The following is a 21,156-nucleotide window of genomic DNA, read 5'->3' as shown; positions in this document are numbered from 1 at the left end:
TTTGACAATTAAATAACATTTTATAATGCAGTTTGTTATTACAGCAGCTCTTGAAAAATATACATTTTAATTTCTAAATATGTATATTTTAAAACATTTTATTCATCATCCACAAATATTTATTTAAAATAAAAATTTCCATAGTAATATTATTGAAATGTCTGAAATATAGGACAATAAAAAATAAAGAGATGTGATGTATAACATACCTTATGCAATCTATAAACATATTTTACTTATCCAAGCTATACATTAAAAAATCTGTTTCTGAAGACTTCAGATAATTACATATTTATATAATTTAATCAAAAAAAATTAACAAAGTGGTAAGAAATTTTGTCTACAAATACCTCTAAACTATCAGAATATTCTGTACATAATATAATTATGAAACACAATGCTTACCCTTGCTACTAAATCATCAGATGCTTAGCATATCACCTTTAGTTAGAGGATTATTTAGATCATGACAAAACATGTTAGGGCCAACTGCCTAAGGAAACAGATGCATTTATGGAAATGTTTCAAGCTAAACTGGCCTGTACTCATTTCACATGAGGAAAACCACTATAACTCTCTTGCAGCCAGCCTGTTCACCCAGATTTGAACTTGGGTCAAATTACTAATGTTAAGTGATTTCATTGCTTGGCTGCTAATGAGCTTTTTAGTTAAAGCATTAAGTGGATTGTTACAATATCCTTGAATATCACATACAATTTAAAAATTCCAACAGTCAAACCATAAATGATTTGCACCAGTTACCTTAATGAAACAAAATTTCATGCTTTGTTACTTAACACCTTCAAGATATGTTTTATTATTCAAATACTTTTATTAGTTTTATATATATTCTGAAGCCCTCACCTAACTCGAACTATATTGACTGATGATAACAACTTAAATATTAAAAATGTTGGAAATTTTAAAACAGAAATCATTAGGTGCATGCTATCTCATAAACACTTATTACAGATACCACAGTCTTAATAAAATGTTTTTTGAATAGCTGAAAGTATTTATGCAAAATTTAAATTCTTGAGTTTATACCCTAAATTCTGTTAATTAACTTAAAAACTCACTTGGAAAGAAAGAGATGAAGGAAAGCTTTTAGTCTGTATTTCTTTCACAGCATTCAGAAGACCAGAAGCTAATTTTTCAAAGTAAAGCTGGAAATTAAATTAAAAGAATTAATAAAATAGAGTTAAAGAACACAGATTTTTTCATTATTATTGATTTGCAAATAGTAAATAATGCTAAAGAGGAAAGTTAAATAAACTGCAAAACAGTTATCAACTGAAACATTATATACAAGTACTCAGATAACATAACACCTACAAAGGTGTTATGTTATCTGAGTACTTAAAAAACATACGATACAAATTTGTTGTTTGACTTCTGAATGAGTACCTACAAAGGTGTAAAAAACAATCAGTGTTTCAAAATCAAAGATTTTAAGAATCGGCATATGCAAAGCTGATGTTAAGCTTTTGCCACCCAGCACAATCTCAGCTATTTCTGCCACCTGTTGCCCATGAAATTTTGCTACTCCTAAATTAAGCCATCTGGATGATTACATCATTTACACTGACCCTGAGCATTTGTGAATCAGAACACAAATTAATACAAGGGATTCTAAGAGATTATTCTTTACGAGATCTACATATAATATAAAGCAAAGAAAGCTACTTTTCTATTTTAATTTCATTCAGTTTCTCTCTCTCTCTCTCTCTTTTTTTTTAAAGAGACAGATCTAGTAATAGCAAGTCATAAAATAACTGAAATTTTATTCATTAACAACTGAGATAACAAGATACGATAGCTAATGGATGACTATTTACATCTTTGCAATGACAAGGGTCGAAAAAAAAAAAAAAAACAGCTGCAAGCAGTTAAATCAAGAAATAATCCAAAAAATAAATTATGCACTAGAAAATGTGAAATGTCTATGCACATTTTAGCATACAGCCTTCAAGAATTAAAATACAATGAAAAAAATTATTTGATGCTAACTGTTCAACAGTGTATGGAAGTATAACAGGAAGTCTTACTAGAAAATTTTAAGTTACAGAAATAACTATTTCTTGATAACAGTTGTATAAGAATAGATGTAGGTCCCAAATCCAAAAATATATATTATCTACAGAAGTGCTAGTTTAATTTGATGCACAAAGTTTGAGTGTGCAAAGCACAGGGCTGGCAAAATAAAACTGGGTTAGCTGCTACAGGGATATAAGCAAAATAATAATAAAAGTAATACAGTGAAATCTTGGTTAATGAACTTAATTTGTTCCTGATGACTGTTCATTAACCAAAATACTCCTAAAATCACAGACAATTACTTATTTAAACTTTGCAACAATACCTTCTGTGCAAGTTCCTAACCCCAAACTGATGGAAATCACTAAATGTATATATGCACACACACACACAAACACACCCAAAAAAAGTACAATACAATATAAGGCAGGTAAAATATATAAAAACTTAATTTTACTGAGTTTAAACAAAGGAGAAAGTAAAAAGGAGATGAGATTAGTAAAAAATGAAGGTGTTACTGTTTGGATGTGAAATTTCCTTTAACAAAGGTCTTTAGGTGGCATTTTTTTTTTTATCTTTGTCTCTAAGTGACATGACTCTGCTTGAGATTCATTTGGCCTCTGTAAGTATAAAGTATGATGTTGTCTTTGGAAATGCATGCTTTTGTTTTAGTTTTCTATTTTTTATCAAGGTGACATAGTTACATGAAAACTTTACATCTTACCCTAATTTCAGTCATCAGAGAACTAGGATCATTATTCTATTTTTTCCTTTTCTGAAGACAATTCTTCTACAACCGTTTTGTGTTACTGTTTCTGAAGTAGTTGTAGTTCTTCTTCGTCAGACTTTTTTTTTTTTTTTTTTGGTTCTCTTAAAATTTTCCCTATTTTTATTGTAAACTTCAGCACATAGTTTTAACTACAGACACAAAATCATAGATAAAAAAACTTTCTCAGTTTCATAGTGCTCAAAATCTCTGCTTACTACCTAATCTAGCCATACAGGTCAAAATCTGGCCTTCAGCGCAAAGTCATGATTTGGAAGTGACTTGATGCTAGGCTTTATTTATGAGAAAAACAAAGGAAAATATTTAAGTAACATTTTCAGAGAGCTTTAATGTTAATTATGTGGCACAGGTTACTTAAAAACATTTTTGAAAAAACTCATATGTTGCCAACTTGAATGTTCATAATTCAAGACACCATTTGTCATCCAAGGTGTTTTTTCTTCAAATAATTTGTTTGTGAACCAAAATGTAGACAAAGTGAGGCATTCATGATCTGAGGTTTTAATGCACCTAAGAAATAAGTGCTTTTAATTGGGTTAATGCAGAATTTAGAATGGATATACCTCCTTCTAGATTCATGCTTATTCCTTCATTATTTGAAGGAAGAATCCTAACTCAGATAACAAACTTAAATACAGTCCAAGAATATATTCTGTACACTGACATGAACCGTATGCACCTTGAAAATCTGGATCAGAAGCAATAAATGGCACTATACAGCAATAATCCAGATCAGCACTTGAGGCATCTCCATTAAATTTTGTGACATCACTTAGAGCACATGCACTTTTTTTCAAATGTTCTGTTGCCAGACATACACTTTGGGTAGGAGTTAGCTGATGACAACAGACACATGGACTTCACATGGCTTCCACATTCACTAGATATACCTAGTATTCATTTCCTACTAAAGGGGACTTTCAGTGTCATTGTGTATGAAATGCCCATTACTTTTGACATGACAAAAATTAGCATTGTAATTAATAATGTCCATGGAACTACAGGTATCTGTGAAAATGTTTGAAAGTCCTTGAGGCATTGGTTTCAGGAATATACTACTGTGAATAACTGAAACTTTGGCTCTTTTGAAACTGTATCCTGTAATTACACTGTTAAATTCTGCCTCATGATGCACACTTGTTATTTCTTTGTAATTTTATGTGGGTGGCATGCTTTCTTATGTGAATATGGTTCATATCAATATTCTTAATTTTGAAACCTCATGTGAGATACAAAGGGAGAATACTCTTTTAAAATTTATTAGACAAATATCACTATATGATATGCATAAAATGATAGTTCAACATGCTGCAATTTCTGATCTGCAGCAGTTTCAAATACTGTATAAACGTTTCTGCCAAGTATTACATGAATCAGTTTCATAGTGCTCAAAATCTCTGCTTACTACCTAATCTAGCCATACAGGTCAAAATCTGGCCTTCAGCGCAAAGTCATGATTTGGAAGTGACTTGATGCTAGGCTTTATTTATGAGAAAAACAAAGGAAAATATTTAAGTAACATTTCCAGAGAGCTTTAATGTTAATTATGTGGCACAGGTTACTTAAAAACATTTTTGAAAAAAATCATATGTTGCCAACTTGAATGTTCATAATTCAAGACACCATTTGTCATCCAAGGTGTTTTTTCTTCAAATAATTTGTTTGTGAACCAAAATGTAGACAAAGTGAGGCATTCATGATCTGAGGTCTTAATGCACCTAAGAAATAAGTGCTTTTAATTGGGTTAATGCAGAATTTAGAATGGATATACCTCCTTCTAGATTCATGCCTATTCCTTCATTATTTGAAGGAAGAATCCTAACTCAGATAACAAACTTAAATACAGTCCAAGAATATATTCTGTACACTGACATGAACCGTATGCACCTTGAAAATCGGGATCAGAAGCAATAAATGGCACTATACAGCAATAATCCAGATCAGCACTTGAGGCTTCTCCATTAAATTTTGTGACATCACTTAGAGCACATGCACTTTTTTTTCAAATGTTCTGTTGCCAGACATACACTTTGGGTAGGAGTTAGCTGATGACAACAGACACATGGACTTCACATGGCTTCCACATTCACTAGATATACCTAGTATTCATTTCCTACTAAAGGGGACTTTCAGTGTCATTGTGTATGAAATGCCCATTACTTTTGACATGACAAAAATTAGCATTGTAATGGATAATGTCCATGGAACTACAGGTATCTGTGAAAATGTTTGAAAGTCCTTGAGGCATTGGTTTCAGGAATATACTACTGTGAATAACTGAAACTTTGGCTCTTTTGAAACTGTATCCTGTAATTACACTGTTAAATTCTGCCTCATGATGCACACTTGTTATTTCTTTGTAATTTTATGTAGGTGGCATGCTTTCTTATGTGAATATGGTTCATATCAATATTCTTAATTTTGAAACCTCATGTGAGATACAAAGGGAGAATACTCTTTTAAAATTTATTAGACAAATATAACTATATGATATGCATAAAATGATAGTTCAACATGCTGCAATTTCAGATCTGCAGCAGTTTCAAATACTGTATAAACGTTTCTGCCAAGTATTACATGAATCAGTTTCATAGTGCTCAAAATCTCTGCTTACTACCTAATCTAGCCATACAGGTCAAAATCTGGCCTTCAGCGCAAAGTCATGATTTGGAAGTGACTTGATGGTAGGCTTTATTTATGAGAAAAACAAAGGAAAATATTTAAGTAACATTTCCAGAGAGCTTTAATGTTAATTATGTGGCACAGGTTACTTAAAAACATTTTTGAAAAAACTCATATGTTGCCAACTTGAATGTTCATAATTCAAGACACCATTTGTCATCCAAGGTGTTTTTTCTTCAAATAATTTGTTTGTGAACCAAAATGTAGACAAAGTGAGGCATTCATGATCTGAGGTTTTAATGCACCTAAGAAATAAGTGCTTTTAATTGGGTTAATGCAGAATTTAGAATGGATATACCTCCTTCTAGATTCATGCTTATTCCTTCATTATTTGAAGGAAGAATCCTAACTCAGATAACAAACTTAAATACAGTCCAAGAATATATTCTGTACACTGACATGAACCGTATGCACCTTGAAAATCTGGATCAGAAGCAATAAATGGCACTATACAGCAATAATCCAGATCAGCACTTGAGGCATCTCCATTAAATTTTGTGACATCACTTAGAGCACATGCACTTTTTTTCAAATGTTCTGTTGCCAGACATACACTTTGGGTAGGAGTTAGCTGATGACAACAGACACATGGACTTCACATGGCTTCCACATTCACTAGATATACCTAGTATTCATTTCCTACTAAAGGGGACTTTCAGTGTCATTGTGTATGAAATGCCCATTACTTTTGACATGACAAAAATTAGCATTGTAATTAATAATGTCCATGGAACTACAGGTATCTGTGAAAATGTTTGAAAGTCCTTGAGGCATTGGTTTCAGGAATATACTACTGTGAATAACTGAAACTTTGGCTCTTTTGAAACTGTATCCTGTAATTACACTGTTAAATTCTGCCTCATGATGCACACTTGTTATTTCTTTGTAATTTTATGTGGGTGGCATGCTTTCTTATGTGAATATGGTTCATATCAATATTCTTAATTTTGAAACCTCATGTGAGATACAAAGGGAGAATACTCTTTTAAAATTTATTAGACAAATATCACTATATGATATGCATAAAATGATAGTTCAACATGCTGCAATTTCTGATCTGCAGCAGTTTCAAATACTGTAAAAATGTTTCTGTCAAGTATTACATGAATCCATGCATAGTGCACCCAGCTGATTATTTTAATAAAGCTGTTTTACTTAACTAAAACTCAATAGCACTTCTTTCTCGATAGCACTCAATAGCAATTTCTTTATTACGATAAAAACTGTAGATTTGCTTTAGTTCCATTTACAAATAACATGTAGTAGTATTTAAAAGATATTATACTGATTTTTTAAACAGTAGTATCATAGAGAAGAAGAAAAGAAATTCAAAAAATAAAACATTTTTAAAGTTACCTCATAGTTATCCAAACTCAAAGCCATTTTGACAATTAAGCTTTTCTCTTTTACATAGTAACAACAACTAGAGGGAAAATATGAAACTTTGTTATTTAGTTAATCTGTATTACTAAAACAAGTATTTTGAAAGTATATTTATAATTTAAATTTGTTATATATACAGAAGAAAAAAAGGTATATGTAGATATATTAGAAAAGGCAATATGTGCCATGGATGCAGGCAGTTGATCAAACTCAAAGGGATTCCCCTTTTCCCTCCTCCTACGTGAAATTATAGATGAATATTTCCCTATTTGTGAGAATAAGTGAATGTTCATTATTTTGCACTGATTTTGTTGCAATTTGTTATTATAATTTAGTAACAAATGCGAGTTTTCTGCTCTGACATTTATATCTAATTTAACCACTTGCGCTATGACTAAACTTCACAGTATTGGTGCCGTGCGATACAATATAACAAGCGGTAAAGTGTCTCATTTACATCTCTTCGCACCTGCGAGTGCAATCTAGAGCTGTTAACTTGAGAAATAAACAGTCTCATTGTTAGGTGACGTGTGCACCACGTTATTTTCATTTTCGCGTGCGGTTTGAGACAAAAGCATCTCGACGTGCGTGGCACGTCTTTTTAGCGCAAGTGGTTAAAGTACTGTATGTGTGTATACTAATGTTTAACAATGTCAAAGCAACAATTAATGTTCCAAACAATTAAAGTTTAACAATTAATGTCTCTAAACATTGCAGTGCGGTTTTTGATTAATTTCATGAGTTGATTTATTTTTTTAACTTAACAGCTCATAATGGTGTAAAATAAGGTAAATAAAGGTGCATTAAATTAGGTGAATTACTGTTATTAGGCAACTTCTTTGCCTACTGGGAGCACTATTGTAAAAGGCAACTTTATAATGATGACAAATTGGGGAATAAAACTTCTGAGAAATGTGAAACACTTTCAAAATCACGATGAAGTTAACTGAGCGTTTTACATTGTCTCAGTAAGTCAGAGTAAGATAAAGATATACTTCAGAAAATATAAACGTGATGTGTAGATTTAGAAATCTCAAATACAGAATTTGAGGCAACATACCTTTATCTTTTTGTCTTTGTTTAAGGATTTACATAGTATTTCAGTTATGGTTTTGTAATTACACTATGATTTGATGTTGTTTCTCCAAATCCTATACTGTATGAAAGAAATTTCACAAGTAAAAATGATTTATATAAATTAAGTGTTCTCCCTTTCAAAATTGGTATACACAATACTGCGTGTAAAAGACTAATGAATATTAATTATATTAAAAATAAAATAAAAAGTATACTATTTTAATTTTATGAATAGTATACTATTTCATAAAATTAAAATTATTTATTTTGTTTAAAAAATACATTTTGTTCAGTCTACAAAATGACATTAATCTGGCTTAATTTCAACTAGATCAAACTCAGAAATCAAACTGAATCAGAAAAATTACTGTATTGCTCATGATAACAATAGTAGTATAAAATAACAAACCTCTGAAAAACTTGATACTCTGATTTTGAGCTCCCTAACATAGCTAGATGTGGCATGTCTTCTTTTAGGTTTTGACTCACCTAAAAGAAATTACATGAAAGGAAACTGTATGTGGTAATTAGAAGTCATAATTCTAAGTAGTTATTCTTAAAATAATTTTAAAAAAAGGACGGAGAAAACTATTTTTAAACCTAAAACATATACTATAACTGTAGCACGTTTTAGGTTTTTGATTTTGCAAAAAGTTTTAGGTGTTTGTAAATGGGGGGGGGGGATATCATTATAGTATCAATGTCTGAATAATAATTCACATGTTTACTGCAATGAAATGAAAACAAGTGGAACAAATTGAATAGTTCCATTTGTCTCCATTTCATTTATATTCCTGAAAACTATATTAAAGATCTTGCTCTTCCATTTTTTTAGAAGGAGATATTTTCAAGAATGACTTAATTCATAACTTGTACACTTGTAGGCTGATAACAATAATCACATCAGCATTTTATAAAGTATTTGCAATCACCCAGCCAAGAATTAAAAGATTCTCTACAAATAAATATTTCCCACAGGGTGGCTCAACTTTAAGTAACAAGTTAAATTTATTTACTGGTTTTGATGATTTCACCTGCTTTTATGTGTTTTCCTACATACTGAAAGCTGAATACAAGAATTCAAAGTAAATGTAAGTTATTCACATTTCACATGAATTTATTGAAAATACAATGATGTGTTTTTATACGAGGCAATGCTTGACTAACATTTTAAAATTTTATTTAAGACATAAAAGATTTTGCAATTTCACATTATTTGCATCCCAAATTTCCACATCTGGTAGTATTGCCATGAGTTTAGTGTATTTTTCACAATAGCCAACCCATGCATGCACACGCCAAGTAAGTAATTGAATATGAATGGTCTAACAGTTTCAAGTTCTTCGAACTTAAACCATAAAATTCAGTTTAACAGCAATATGGCAAAATAATTTTAAAATGAGCATATCTTTAGAATTTCCGATGTACAGTCTCGCACGCTGAAGATAAATTTTTTTTTTTTTTTTTTTCCTGTACAGTGCTGCTATTGCTTGCTCTTAAATCATTGAGTTTGTTAACCAAAAATTCACTTAAGTTTTACAAAATATGAAAAAAAAAAAAAAAAAAAAAAAAAAAAAAAAAATTTTTTTCCAAATTTGGGCTTCCAGATGCTCATATTCAGGTGGAAATGTATGTTATTCAAAATTTAATGGCTCTAAATACTGTTGTTTTATCACAATGCGAGAAACATACATACACTTATGCAAATTCTTTATTACTTAATTTCTTTAAATATAATATAGGGCTCTAATTAGGCTCTAATTAATTAATAAATATAATATAGGCAACAATTTGAAAAGTGAACTGACATTTATAGTGAATCAATGCAAAATGCCAAAATGAAATTAATAGTCTTGAACTGCTTATTTTATTAATGTTTTATCTCACTTACTACAGAATCTTTAGAATTTTCCTAATTTTACTACTTGAAATTCTGGAATAAATATTACAATAATCATTATTGATTGCTTATGCCCAAAATGCAATGCATTTCTGAGGATATGAAACATTAAAACTGTTGGTACTTTTCAATTTATCTACAGCTCCACAAAAAATAGCCAAGCTATAGTTATTTTGTAAATTAGTGAAAAACATTTACTTGGCTATCATTACTGCTCACAAGCACTGTTCTGTTCATTAATAATAATAAAATGATGAATTAAAAAAATTCTGATGGGGATAAAAAATTCTATACACTGATATTTACACTTTTACATTTGTGAACATTGTTTGATCATACACATTCAATTACTTAGTGGCATGCACATACATGGGTTGGCTATTGTGAAAGAACTCCGAGGTGCAAAAAATCTAATTTTCAAATCCTCTATGTCTTCAATAAATTTGCACTTACAAAAAGTTAATTATGATTTTAGTCAATATTTAACGTTACCCCAACTTTTTATAGTAATAATACCAAATCCAGTCCCCAAAAAGTTTCTCAGCTGTATTTAAAAAAAGAAAAAAAGAAAGAAAGAAAAAAAAAGGGGGGGTTTGAAATGAACAATTTTATCTATGAGAAAATTTTATGTAAATAATAGAATAACATTTCATGTAATAGTTATGTATAAATAAATATACCTCAAGCATGCTTTCATCAGTTAATGTGCAACCAACAACCAAAATGAGTTCAGTTTTCTTTTTACACCATTCTGTCAAAAGGTGCTAAAACAATATAGTAATTCTTATAATAAAGAAAAAAATTTCACAAAATAAATAGAAATAGAGTAAATAATAAAATTGTGACAAAACTCATAATACATGGATTATATAACTATTGATAGCATTCATAACCATAAATTATATATTGTTACAGTTTTAGTATTGATTTAGCTATTTTGAAAAAGAATTAATTAAAAATGTTTTATATTATTGTGCAATGCAGAACAAGACTTATTTGAAGAGAAAACTACACCACAAAAATTAAAAATACATGAGCACATGCATTTAATAAATAGATGTCTTGTAATTGAACTCTTTTAATATCCAGAAAAATCGAGAAGCTACGAGAAGTGTCTCATGCATTTAAAAAGCTTATAAAAAGCTAGAGGAAAACATCTCAGTTCAGTGTTTTAGTAGCTGTTTAAAGGGTTGTTTAGAAAATTGTTGTTGTTTACTGAAGTGAATTCACGGTAAAATCGGGTTAGCTTTCTCTGTTTTGAATTAAGTTCTGCTGAACGTTTTAGTAGTTTAAAAGATAACTACTGTGAGATATTGGAATGTTGTATGAATATCTCTAAGGAAATTTAAGCATTTTGTTGTGATAATAATAAATTTATTATCACAACATTTATTTATTTTTTATTTGTTGTGATAATAATAAATTTTATTCACTCTTCATTGGCCTTGTGCATTCAATTTATTACGAACCAGTACGCAACAATATTAATAACCTGAGAAGTTTAAACTATAACACAGGTTCAGGTGATAGCAAATACAGAATTTTATCAACTATTAATATTCAAACTAACATGTATGCAATTCATACATGTTTATATATACTATATCAAATTCCAATAAACAAAACCTGTTCAAATTTCTTTATAATCAGAAGTCAGTTAAAAAATTACCTCCCTTCTGCCCTAACTTTACCTAAATTAAATAACATATAGTGAAAGAATTAAGTCCCTCCAACCAGAGCATGAAAATTAAGCTTGAAGAACTGCTTTTACTACATGCAGCAATTAATCTTTTTTTTTTTTTTTTTTTTTTTTTTTTTTCATTGCATACATTTCATTGCATTTTAAGTCAGTGGTTTCAAACTCAAATTGCATGTGGGCCAAATGCACAATCTGAAAGCAGCTGATGGGCCAATTCTTTTTTTTTTTTTTTTTTAACAAAATAAAAATATTTTTAAAAATTTTGATTACTAAACATTTATCAAACCGTATGTAAACAATAATAATAATATCACAAAGGGGAAAAAAATCAAATTTATATTTTCTATCTGAATTCTAAAATTTGGTACTTTTATTGGCATAGTTTGTAATTCAAATATGCTAACAGCTAAATATTAAATCTTCAGAATGACATTTATTTAAAATAATTCTGACACAGCAAATTAATCATTAAATAACCTAATTTAATTTAAACTAAAAACAAAATGAAAATGTTTCTACTTTTTATTTTCAGGGATAACTTTCCAAGTGGAACGGAAACTTGAGAGAAATAAATGGCAACCTACTTTCTATCTCTAATTTACCATATTTTTCTTCGATGCATAAATAAAAATATGTATGTTTGTATGTAAATAATTAGAAGTTTCTTTATTTCTTATGACAGCTTGACAGCATTTGAATTCTGATAAAGAATGTAGCCTTGGAGAAAAATTATTTGTAGTAGCCTTGGAGAAAAATTATTTGTAACAGATTGTAGATAATCGTCTGTCAATCAGGTTTTTTTCTCATTAATTTTTAACTGTGACAGAAAGCTGTTCACATATAAATGTATTCTCAAAGTGCTTATTCTCAGTCAAAAATTCACAATTGACTGAATTTATTTTTTACACGTACAAATAAAAGTTAATAAAATCTACATCTTCAAATTCTATGAATGAGATTTATATCACATTGTAAATTAAATTTACAGATTTTGTTTTCTGGTGCATTCTTTATGTTCATTTTTAAGGGTAATGAGATTTTGGATTTTAAATAACTGAAATCTTGAATTCTTTGCACCCCTCTATTTGCAATAAATACATAATAGAAATATATTCATGAGCTGTTGCTTTGGGGGCTGCCAGTATGAGACCATTGCTATAAGCTACAGACGGTTGCAGACTATGGGTTTGTGGATATCCACACTAGATAAGCAGGGTAAAATTGACAATTTATAGCAATAATTAGCAGCACAAAGCAAAATAAACAGCAGTAAATAATAGCTTAATGAGAATACAGGAATAAGGCAAAATTCCCCTTAAACATACAAGAAATATCACAAATTAACAATATGACTCAGTAAATTATAAAGCATAATTTCAAATTCATGACTCTTTGAACCAAAATGAACTTTTGAAGTAACTGAGTGACTTTCAGAGTCATAATTGTGGAGGGTTACTGAGCAAAGCACACGACAGCTATCTGCTCAGTGGAAGAGATAGAGACCTTCATAGGAGAATTTCTAAAGGAAATTGGGCCATATTCATGTTGCACATTGACAAAAAGGCCCATCACAAGACTTTTACCTAACTCTTGGCTTCTAAATGAGCTATTTTTGTAATTTAAACAATAATCGATGCAGAAACACAAAATTTACAATTCAAAATAAACACTTATAAACAAAATACATGGCCAAAAGTACAATTAAACAAACATACATGCAAAAATTATTACATAAAATGCAACAAATAAATATTAAGTATACTGAAAAGTTCTGTCCAATAATTTCAAGTTTCAACACGTATTTGAGACATATGTGGCTGTCTCTTGTTATTACTGCATTTAATACATCCATTGTTCTAAAACTGAAACAAAAGTATTTCATGTCATTATTCAGTGAGAAGCAATGATATAAACATGGCTACCAATAAAGTTCATTTACAATATTATATTTTGTATGAATTCAAACAAGCAAGAAATGCTACAGAACTAGTTAAAATTTAGAGACAATTTTTAATGGAAATGCAGATTCAAGTAAAATGTGCAGGATATAATTCGAAAAACCAGAAACAGGGTGATTTCAACCTAGATGATATGCCACGCTCTGAGCAACCATCTTTGATGTTGATATTATGAATATCATGACAAAGCAAGATCCTTTTTTGAAAACATCAGAGTCTGTACAGATAATTAATTCAGCTCAACAAACCTTTTCAAACCATATTGATATATATATAAACCAAACATTCATAAATATTCTAGATGGATAGCTCATGAATTAAGTCAAAAAAATTCGTACGATCGAGTCATCATATGCATATTTCTATTTACTTGCTCGGGGGGGGGCATTTTGCACCAGATGATAACTGGGGATGAAAAGTGAATTAATCATGTAAACACTGTTAGGAAAAGAGCATACTGTGAGCTGGACAATCTGCCTTCTCTAAAACAAGTTTGAGCCTGAATAAGAGAGTACTGAGTGTATAGTGGGACCTCCAAGGAGCAATACATTATGATGTTTTAAAACCTAAAAATAAAGCTCAATTCAGAGAGATACTTTCAGCAAATGGGCCATTGAAACAAAGCAGTCAAAGAAAAGAGACCAGTGATGTTCAATAGCAAGCCCATCGTGATAATGCCAGACAACCTACTGCTTTGGTAACTCATCAGAAAATCGCAGAGCTAGGCTAAAAAATTCTGCCACATCCCAAACCTAGAACTTTCTGATTATCCCTTGTATCTCTCAGCGCTTTGAAGGGGAAAAAATTCAAAATGGAAGCAGATGTCAGCCAAGCACTACTTGAGTTCTTCACCTCTAAGGACAAGACAGTTTTTAAAAATGTTATCTACAAATTGCGATCACACTGGCAAGAGGTTATAAGTAAGCATGGAAATTGTATTATACAATAAATATTATTAAAGATATGAAAAAAATTATTATTTTCTTTCACTTTCAAAATGCACAGAATTTTCTGGTAGATCCAATACAAAGAATACATAACATTACAACAATACTCAAAGACTAAAAATATAAATAAAATATTTACAAAACTACTATAATATGAAATTCAACCACCAGGGTTGGAATTGTGTAATTCATAGAGTAAAATGGACTTGGATTTGATTTCTAGATATAATATGTATATTTGTGAAGTCTTTGCTACGTTCAGTTGATGCAATATTGATCTGCTTGGTATGCAATATTGGTCAAAAATGCTTGATAAATTTAGTGCATTATTTAATTTTATAACTTATTTTATTAACTTAATTTTATGGTGTTCAGGCATGATATAAAAGAAAGATACTTTTGATTAAGAAATGATTAAAATTAATAATATCATTTTCTAGACTTTTAAACATTACATACGACAAATTACTTATATCTCTCAATAAAGCAGTCTCAAATTACTACCAATTAATGAAATGCCTTACACATTAGCACATATATTATTGTTGTAAATGAGATCTTCAGAATTTGGCAATGCAATCTGCAAATCTATAAATCCAATTTTAGAACAGTAAAACTTTAATCACATTACATACAAATATTTATGCAACAGAATGCACAAATTCTTCATAATATGGACTAAAAATCAGGACCAAAATGCTTAATCTTTTAGTTTTACAATAGCTTTGAAAATATTTATGCATACATGTTTATTCATCACACTTAAATAATAAAACAAAATTAAATTTAAAAAAAAAAAAAAAGTCAGTACAGAAATTTTACCTTTATTTGTGAATAATTTTCTGTACAATTCCGTTTCACTGTCAAAATTCTGAAACTAAATATCACATAATAATATATGTTATGGTGGATAAGCAGCTAGCATATTAGTAAAATAAGTAAATGTTCATTTTTGAAGTATATACTAACTAATGAAATAAAAAAAACTAATGGAAATAAAAAAGTTACTATTTTCCAGAGATCAACAGTTTTTCCAAATGGAAACCGACAGCATCATTTTCTAGAAAAAAATAATGAGACACTGCATGCTATTTATAAAATGAAAGACATGTTCAAGTGCACATAGAATTGTAAACATGATTTTGATGCAACAAAAATTGTCAAAGTAACATATATGTTTCAGCACAAATAAATTGTACTTAAGATGAATATAAAAAATATTTTCACATGTAAATATGTCTATGATTTACACACTTGGAGTAATTTCTATGGTCAATTCACAAATTATGAGGTAGGGTAAAACTATTATTTTTCACTAGCCAGTTACTTCATATTTTAGACCTTTAATCTCAATTCTTGTTTCCATTTCCCTACCAAACTGTAAATTAGGTAGTTCTGTTCTCTCTTTGGGGCCACATTACTAGGTTGCTATCTTAGATAAGTGTTCTTGTCTTCGGTCTGTCATAATTACTGGTAGATGAATTCCATGCCGATGAAGTTTTGAGCCAACTTCATGTTAAACTGACTGTGTAGCTTTAGCTATTAGTTTATTTGAATATAAATTTTACATTTGACTTATGGTTACTCTAATGTTATCTCATCACAAGTGGTTGAAGGAGAAATAAGCACAGAATGTGCCTTCTAAGTTTTAAATAAACAGCCTTATGGAATCTTACACAGTTTCAGGCATTATTTTAGCTAAGCGATAATTAGCTGCCAGTCTATTTACAGTTATTGTTTATGATTGCAAAGAAGATATCTGAGCTTTGTTCTAAAGTAAAAGCTTTTTCCTTAAAATACAAATTAAAAATGAATATGAATATTGGTAATGTATGAGAAATAAAAAAAATAATCCTAATCATATTCTAAATTGCATTGAGATTACAGTAAAGAGGAACTCAACTTTACAGCAGTTCCTATTTAGTTTAGCATGTAAATCAGAATTATTTTATTATTTGTAATTTCATTTGTAATTTTAACTATACATTTAAGTTCATCGATAGTACAGTACAGAACAACATGGAAAAAGATTAGACACACACAAGGAAGAAAAACTAAAAAAGTTTACAAATATATTCAGTAAATTGTTTCATATTTAATTTTTATGGTTGATGGCTGATAATTTACAACAAAACAAAAAGGCATTATTTTGTGAAAGTCATTACTTTAATTAATTTAATATATGAAAAGGAGAAAGTTACATTAAAAAAATTACTGTTAAATTACGAAATACACAAATAAATTTTTCAAACCTGTAATAATTCCGACATTGATTGCTTTTATATCAGCCATGTATCTAAAATAAATAATGACATCTTTTATGGTAACATAAACCAACTATCAATAACATATGAAAACTGAACTTAATTGGAAATATATGAACATATATAAAAAAATTCTTTCGCACACTTGTGTAACCAATTGTATCAAATTATCAAAAATAATAATAATAAATAAAATAAAATAAATAAATAAAATCACTTTAATTGTCAATATATAATTCAAATCGCGAAATACTAAAATTCACGACATAATACAAATCCTAGTTTCTTTTTTTAAACGTTTTCATCAAATTTACTTTCACAAAATATACTGTTATTGTTATGTTCGAGAGCAGGTAAATCATAAACAATCAATTAAATGAGTTCAAAAAAAAAAAAAAAAAAAAAAAAAAAAACAGTTTTTTAGCTTTAATTCTAAAATATTTTTCTAGTGCTTTGCTTACGTTTGTGTTTTCACTAAATATGTTTGAGCAGATATACTATATGTTCCTTTTTCACCCAACGAAATTTGTATTAGATATATATTTCTTCTGCATTAAGTGCAACATTAAACACATACATGTTCATTTCTGATTTCTGCTATCAGCAGTATTATTATTGCAGAAACACTTTTAAATTTCCCTTCTTTGAAAAACATTTCCCTCAGGGATTTTTGATTTTCCTTCAGAAAGTTCCCTAAACATTTCATTGAATTTCCCTCGCACATTTTAAGCAGAATAAAATAAAATAAAAAAAGTCTGAAAGGTTTTCAGATTTCAAATTATGCCCAAAAGGCGTTTTTTTAACGTTTTGTGTGTTACCTTTAATTATTAAATATCATGTTCTTTGCACTTAACCATAAAATTCAGTTCAACAGCAGTGTCGCAAAATAATTTTAAAATGAGCATTTCTTTGCAATCAAAATTTCTTAATTAAATTTTAATTTTATATTTGCTTTATACGATAATAAAACAAATTTTTATTTAGGGATTTTAGATACCCATATTCGCAGCAGGATTACGACATCTAGGTACCATTGTTTTATCACAATGCCAGAAACATACATACAGTCGGCCACAAAAGTATTCGAACACCGGTACCCATTCAGAAAATTTACTTTTCCGTTGAGAAACAAAATTGTCTCCAGAGTCTATCTTGGTTCGATAGACAAAAAAAAAAAAAAAAAAAAAAAAAAAAAAAAAAAAAAAAAGGATGGCTCATGTCCAAAATTGGCTAGGTGCATGAAACAAAATACAACATGACCTATCTGGGTGAGATGGGAAACAAAATGGCTGCTCACGTAATCCATTATTGCGCTCATAGAAAACGCAAAGTGTGGCTGCTGCTCATCTCGGTTAGCGAAGAGTGAAAACCCAAAACGGTCTGCAGTGTCTATCTTTGTTGAATGAGAAAACAAAAGGATGGCTCATGTCCAGTTTATTTAGGTGTGGGAAAAAATATAGCGTGACCTATCTGGATGAGATGTCTCCAGCGATCCAGTATAGACTTTTTCCCCATCTGCAATAGGTGACATCTATAAACAATTCCATTGAAATCTCCTCGAAATATAAGAAACAGCTAGCTCGTGAAATTGTAAGGTATTCCAAAAGAATTCCACTTCTTGAAGAAGGAAAAACATCCTAGATGCAGATGAGGTAGAGAGAGAAAAAGCATGTTGCACCATGGAGAGCTCGCACGGTTCTGAACAGAAAACGTGGAATGCTTTTATAGAAAAGAGTTGAAAGTGAAAGTAAAAGCCGATTGGAAATTTTTCAATTGGTTACCGACTGTGAAAAAATTTTCAGAGCTCAGAAGAAAATTTCTGAAATGTAAAAAAAAAAAAAAAAAAAAAAAAAAAAAACTTTTTGTTAATTTTTATCATGTCTTCTAGACATGATAAAAATTAACCCTACCCCCCTTTTGTGTGGGAATGTTGTCTCACTGTTTCTAAAAATAGACCATGACTCATTCTAGGAATTATATGTTTTAAAAAGGATGAGTTTAAAGTTTATAAGATATGATAAGTTTTTAAAAAGGATATGTTTTAAAAAGTCTTTGGGTTTCTCCATTCCAAAGTAAACAAAGTGAAGACATCAAATTAATAGAAAAAAAAGGAAGAGATTTTTTTTTTTTTTTTTTTTTTTTTTTTATAGCTCTGGAAATATTTTTCCATTTCAACAGCCAAGAAATATTTCCAGCCAATACAATTTCATTTTTACTTTCACTTTCAATTCATTTCTTATATCTATAAGAACATTTCATGTTCCTGTTCAGATCAGTGTGGGTTGTTCAAGATGCAGCAACTCTAATCCATCCCACAACCAGGAAAAAAAGATGTTCTTTCATGAGATGTTCTTTTGGCTTTCGAAAACAATGATGACATGATGATTGTAATACATTTCGGTTCTCATGTCCCATGCTTGAACTCAGAATTATTTCCAGAACTCTGAAAATTTTTCCTAGTCAGCTCGATAACCCAGCTTTCGTATATTTATTTTTTAAGCCACTCGAGTTTCGACTTCCCATCCGTGTGTGCTGTGCATTCAACCTGGAGACACATTCCCTGAGCTCTAAGAAAATGTTTCCTAGCCCACTCAATCCCTGAAATGGATTAAAAAAAATTCTTTCATACATTTTTAAAGCTCAAGAGTGTTAGGTGTCATGCAAAGAACCTTTTTTTTCCCTGAGCTCTGAGAAAATGTTTCCCAGCAGACTCAATCGCTGAAATGGATTAAAAATAAATTCTTTCATACATTTTTAAAGCTCAAGAGTGTTAGCTGTCATGGAAAGAGCCTTTTTTTACCCTGAGCTCTGAGAAAATGCTTCCCAGCAGACTCAATCGCTGAAATGGATTAAAAATAAATTCTTTCATACATTTTTAAACCTCAAGCGTGTTAGCTGTCATGGAAAGAGCCTTTTTTTCCCCTGAGCTCTAAGAAAATGTTTCCCAGTCCACTCAATCGCTGAAATGGATTAAAAATAAATTCATTCATATATTTTTAAAGCTCAAGCGTACTAGCTGTCATAGAGCTGCAGATGAGGTAGAGAAAGAACAAGCATGTTGCACCATGGAGAGCCCACACGGTTCTGAACAGAAAACGTGGAATACTTTTATAGAAAAGAGTTGAAAGTGAAAGTAAAAGCCGATTGGAAAGTTTTCACTTGGTTGCCGACTGGGAAAAAATTTTCAGAGCTCAGAAAAAAAATCTGAGATGTAAAAAAAAAAAAAAAAAAAAAAAACTTTTTGTTAATTTTTATCATGTCTTCTAGACATGATAAAAATTAACCCTACCCCCCTTTTGTGTGAGAATGTTTTCTCCCTGTTTCTAAAAATAGACCATGACTCATTCTAGGACATTCCAAAGTAAACAAAGTGAAGACATCAAATTAATAGAAAAAAAGAAGGAGTTTTTTTTTTTTTTAGCTTAGGAAATATTTTTCCCAATCAACAGCGAAGAAATATTTCCAGCCATTACAATTTCATTTTTACTTTCACTTTCAGTTTATTTCTTATATCTATAAAAACATTTCATATTTCAGTTCAGATCAGTGTGGGTTGTTCAAGATGCAACATCTCTACTCCATCCCACAATCACGAAGAAAAGATGTTCTTTCATGAGGAATTTTTTTGGCTTTCGAAAACAATGATGACATGATGATTGTAATACATTTCTGTTCTCATGTCCCATGATTGAACTCAGAATTATTTCCAGAACTCTGAGAATTTTTCCTAGTCAGCTCGATGAACCAAATTTCGTATATTTATTTTTTAAACCACTCGAATTTCGACTTCCCATCCGTGTGTGCTGTGCATTCAACCTGGAGACACACATTCCCTGAACTCTAAGAAAAAGTTTCCCAGCCCACTCAATCGCTGAAATGGATTAAAAACAAATTCTTTCATACATTTTTAAAGCTCAAGCGTGTTAGCTGTCATGGAAAGAACCTTTTTTTCCCTGAGCTCTAAGAAAATGTTTCCCAGCAGACTCAATCGCTGAAATGGATTAAAAATAAATTCGTTCCTATATTTTTAAAGGTCAAGCATGTTAGCTCTCATGAAAAGGGCCTTTATTTTCCCCAGCCGACTCAATAGCTGAAATGAATTAAAAAGAAATTCTTTCATACATTTTTAAACCTCAAGAGTGTTAGCTGTCATGGAAAGAGCCTTTTTTTCCCCTGAGCTCTAAGAAAATGTTTCCCAGTCCACTCAATCGCTGAAATGGATTAAAAATAAATTCTTTCATACATTTTTAAAGCTCAAGCGTGTTAGCTGTCATGGAAAGGGCCTTTTTTTCCCCAGCCCACTCAATCGCTGAAATGGATTAAAAATAACTTCTTTCATACATGTTTAAAGCTCAAGCGTGTTAGCTGTCATGGAAACTGAAATTTATGTCACGGTTTGTGTGTCACACGTTGTCAACGGTA

General features: G+C 30.2%; 1 protein-coding gene across 1 annotated transcript in view; it reads right to left on the bottom strand.

Annotated features, from left to right (window-relative positions):
- LOC118196723 (gephyrin-like) overlaps positions 1-17,351 on the bottom strand; it is a 60,481-nt gene extending 43,130 nt beyond the window's left edge. The window contains exons 1-8 of the mRNA XM_085808698.1: positions 17,196-17,351; positions 16,723-16,766; positions 15,479-15,530; positions 15,293-15,347; positions 10,547-10,630; positions 8,376-8,455; positions 6,863-6,929; positions 1,080-1,166 (exon numbers count right to left, since the gene is read on the bottom strand). Coding sequence (XP_085664824.1) covers positions 1,080-1,166; positions 6,863-6,929; positions 8,376-8,455; positions 10,547-10,630; positions 15,293-15,347; positions 15,479-15,530; positions 16,723-16,762 — 465 coding nt within the window. The 5' untranslated portion in view covers positions 16,763-16,766; positions 17,196-17,351. The remainder of the gene's footprint in view (positions 1-1,079; positions 1,167-6,862; positions 6,930-8,375; positions 8,456-10,546; positions 10,631-15,292; positions 15,348-15,478; positions 15,531-16,722; positions 16,767-17,195) is intronic.
- Positions 17,352-21,156: the final 3,805 nt, after the last annotated feature.

The sequence above is a fragment of the Stegodyphus dumicola genome, chromosome 1 (genome assembly GCF_044657685.1).
Source record: "Stegodyphus dumicola isolate Sdum_Otavi_A_Nest chromosome 1, ASM4465768v1".
NCBI lineage: Eukaryota > Metazoa > Arthropoda > Arachnida > Araneae > Eresidae > Stegodyphus > Stegodyphus dumicola.
This window is presented reverse-complemented; position numbering and strand designations above follow the sequence as displayed.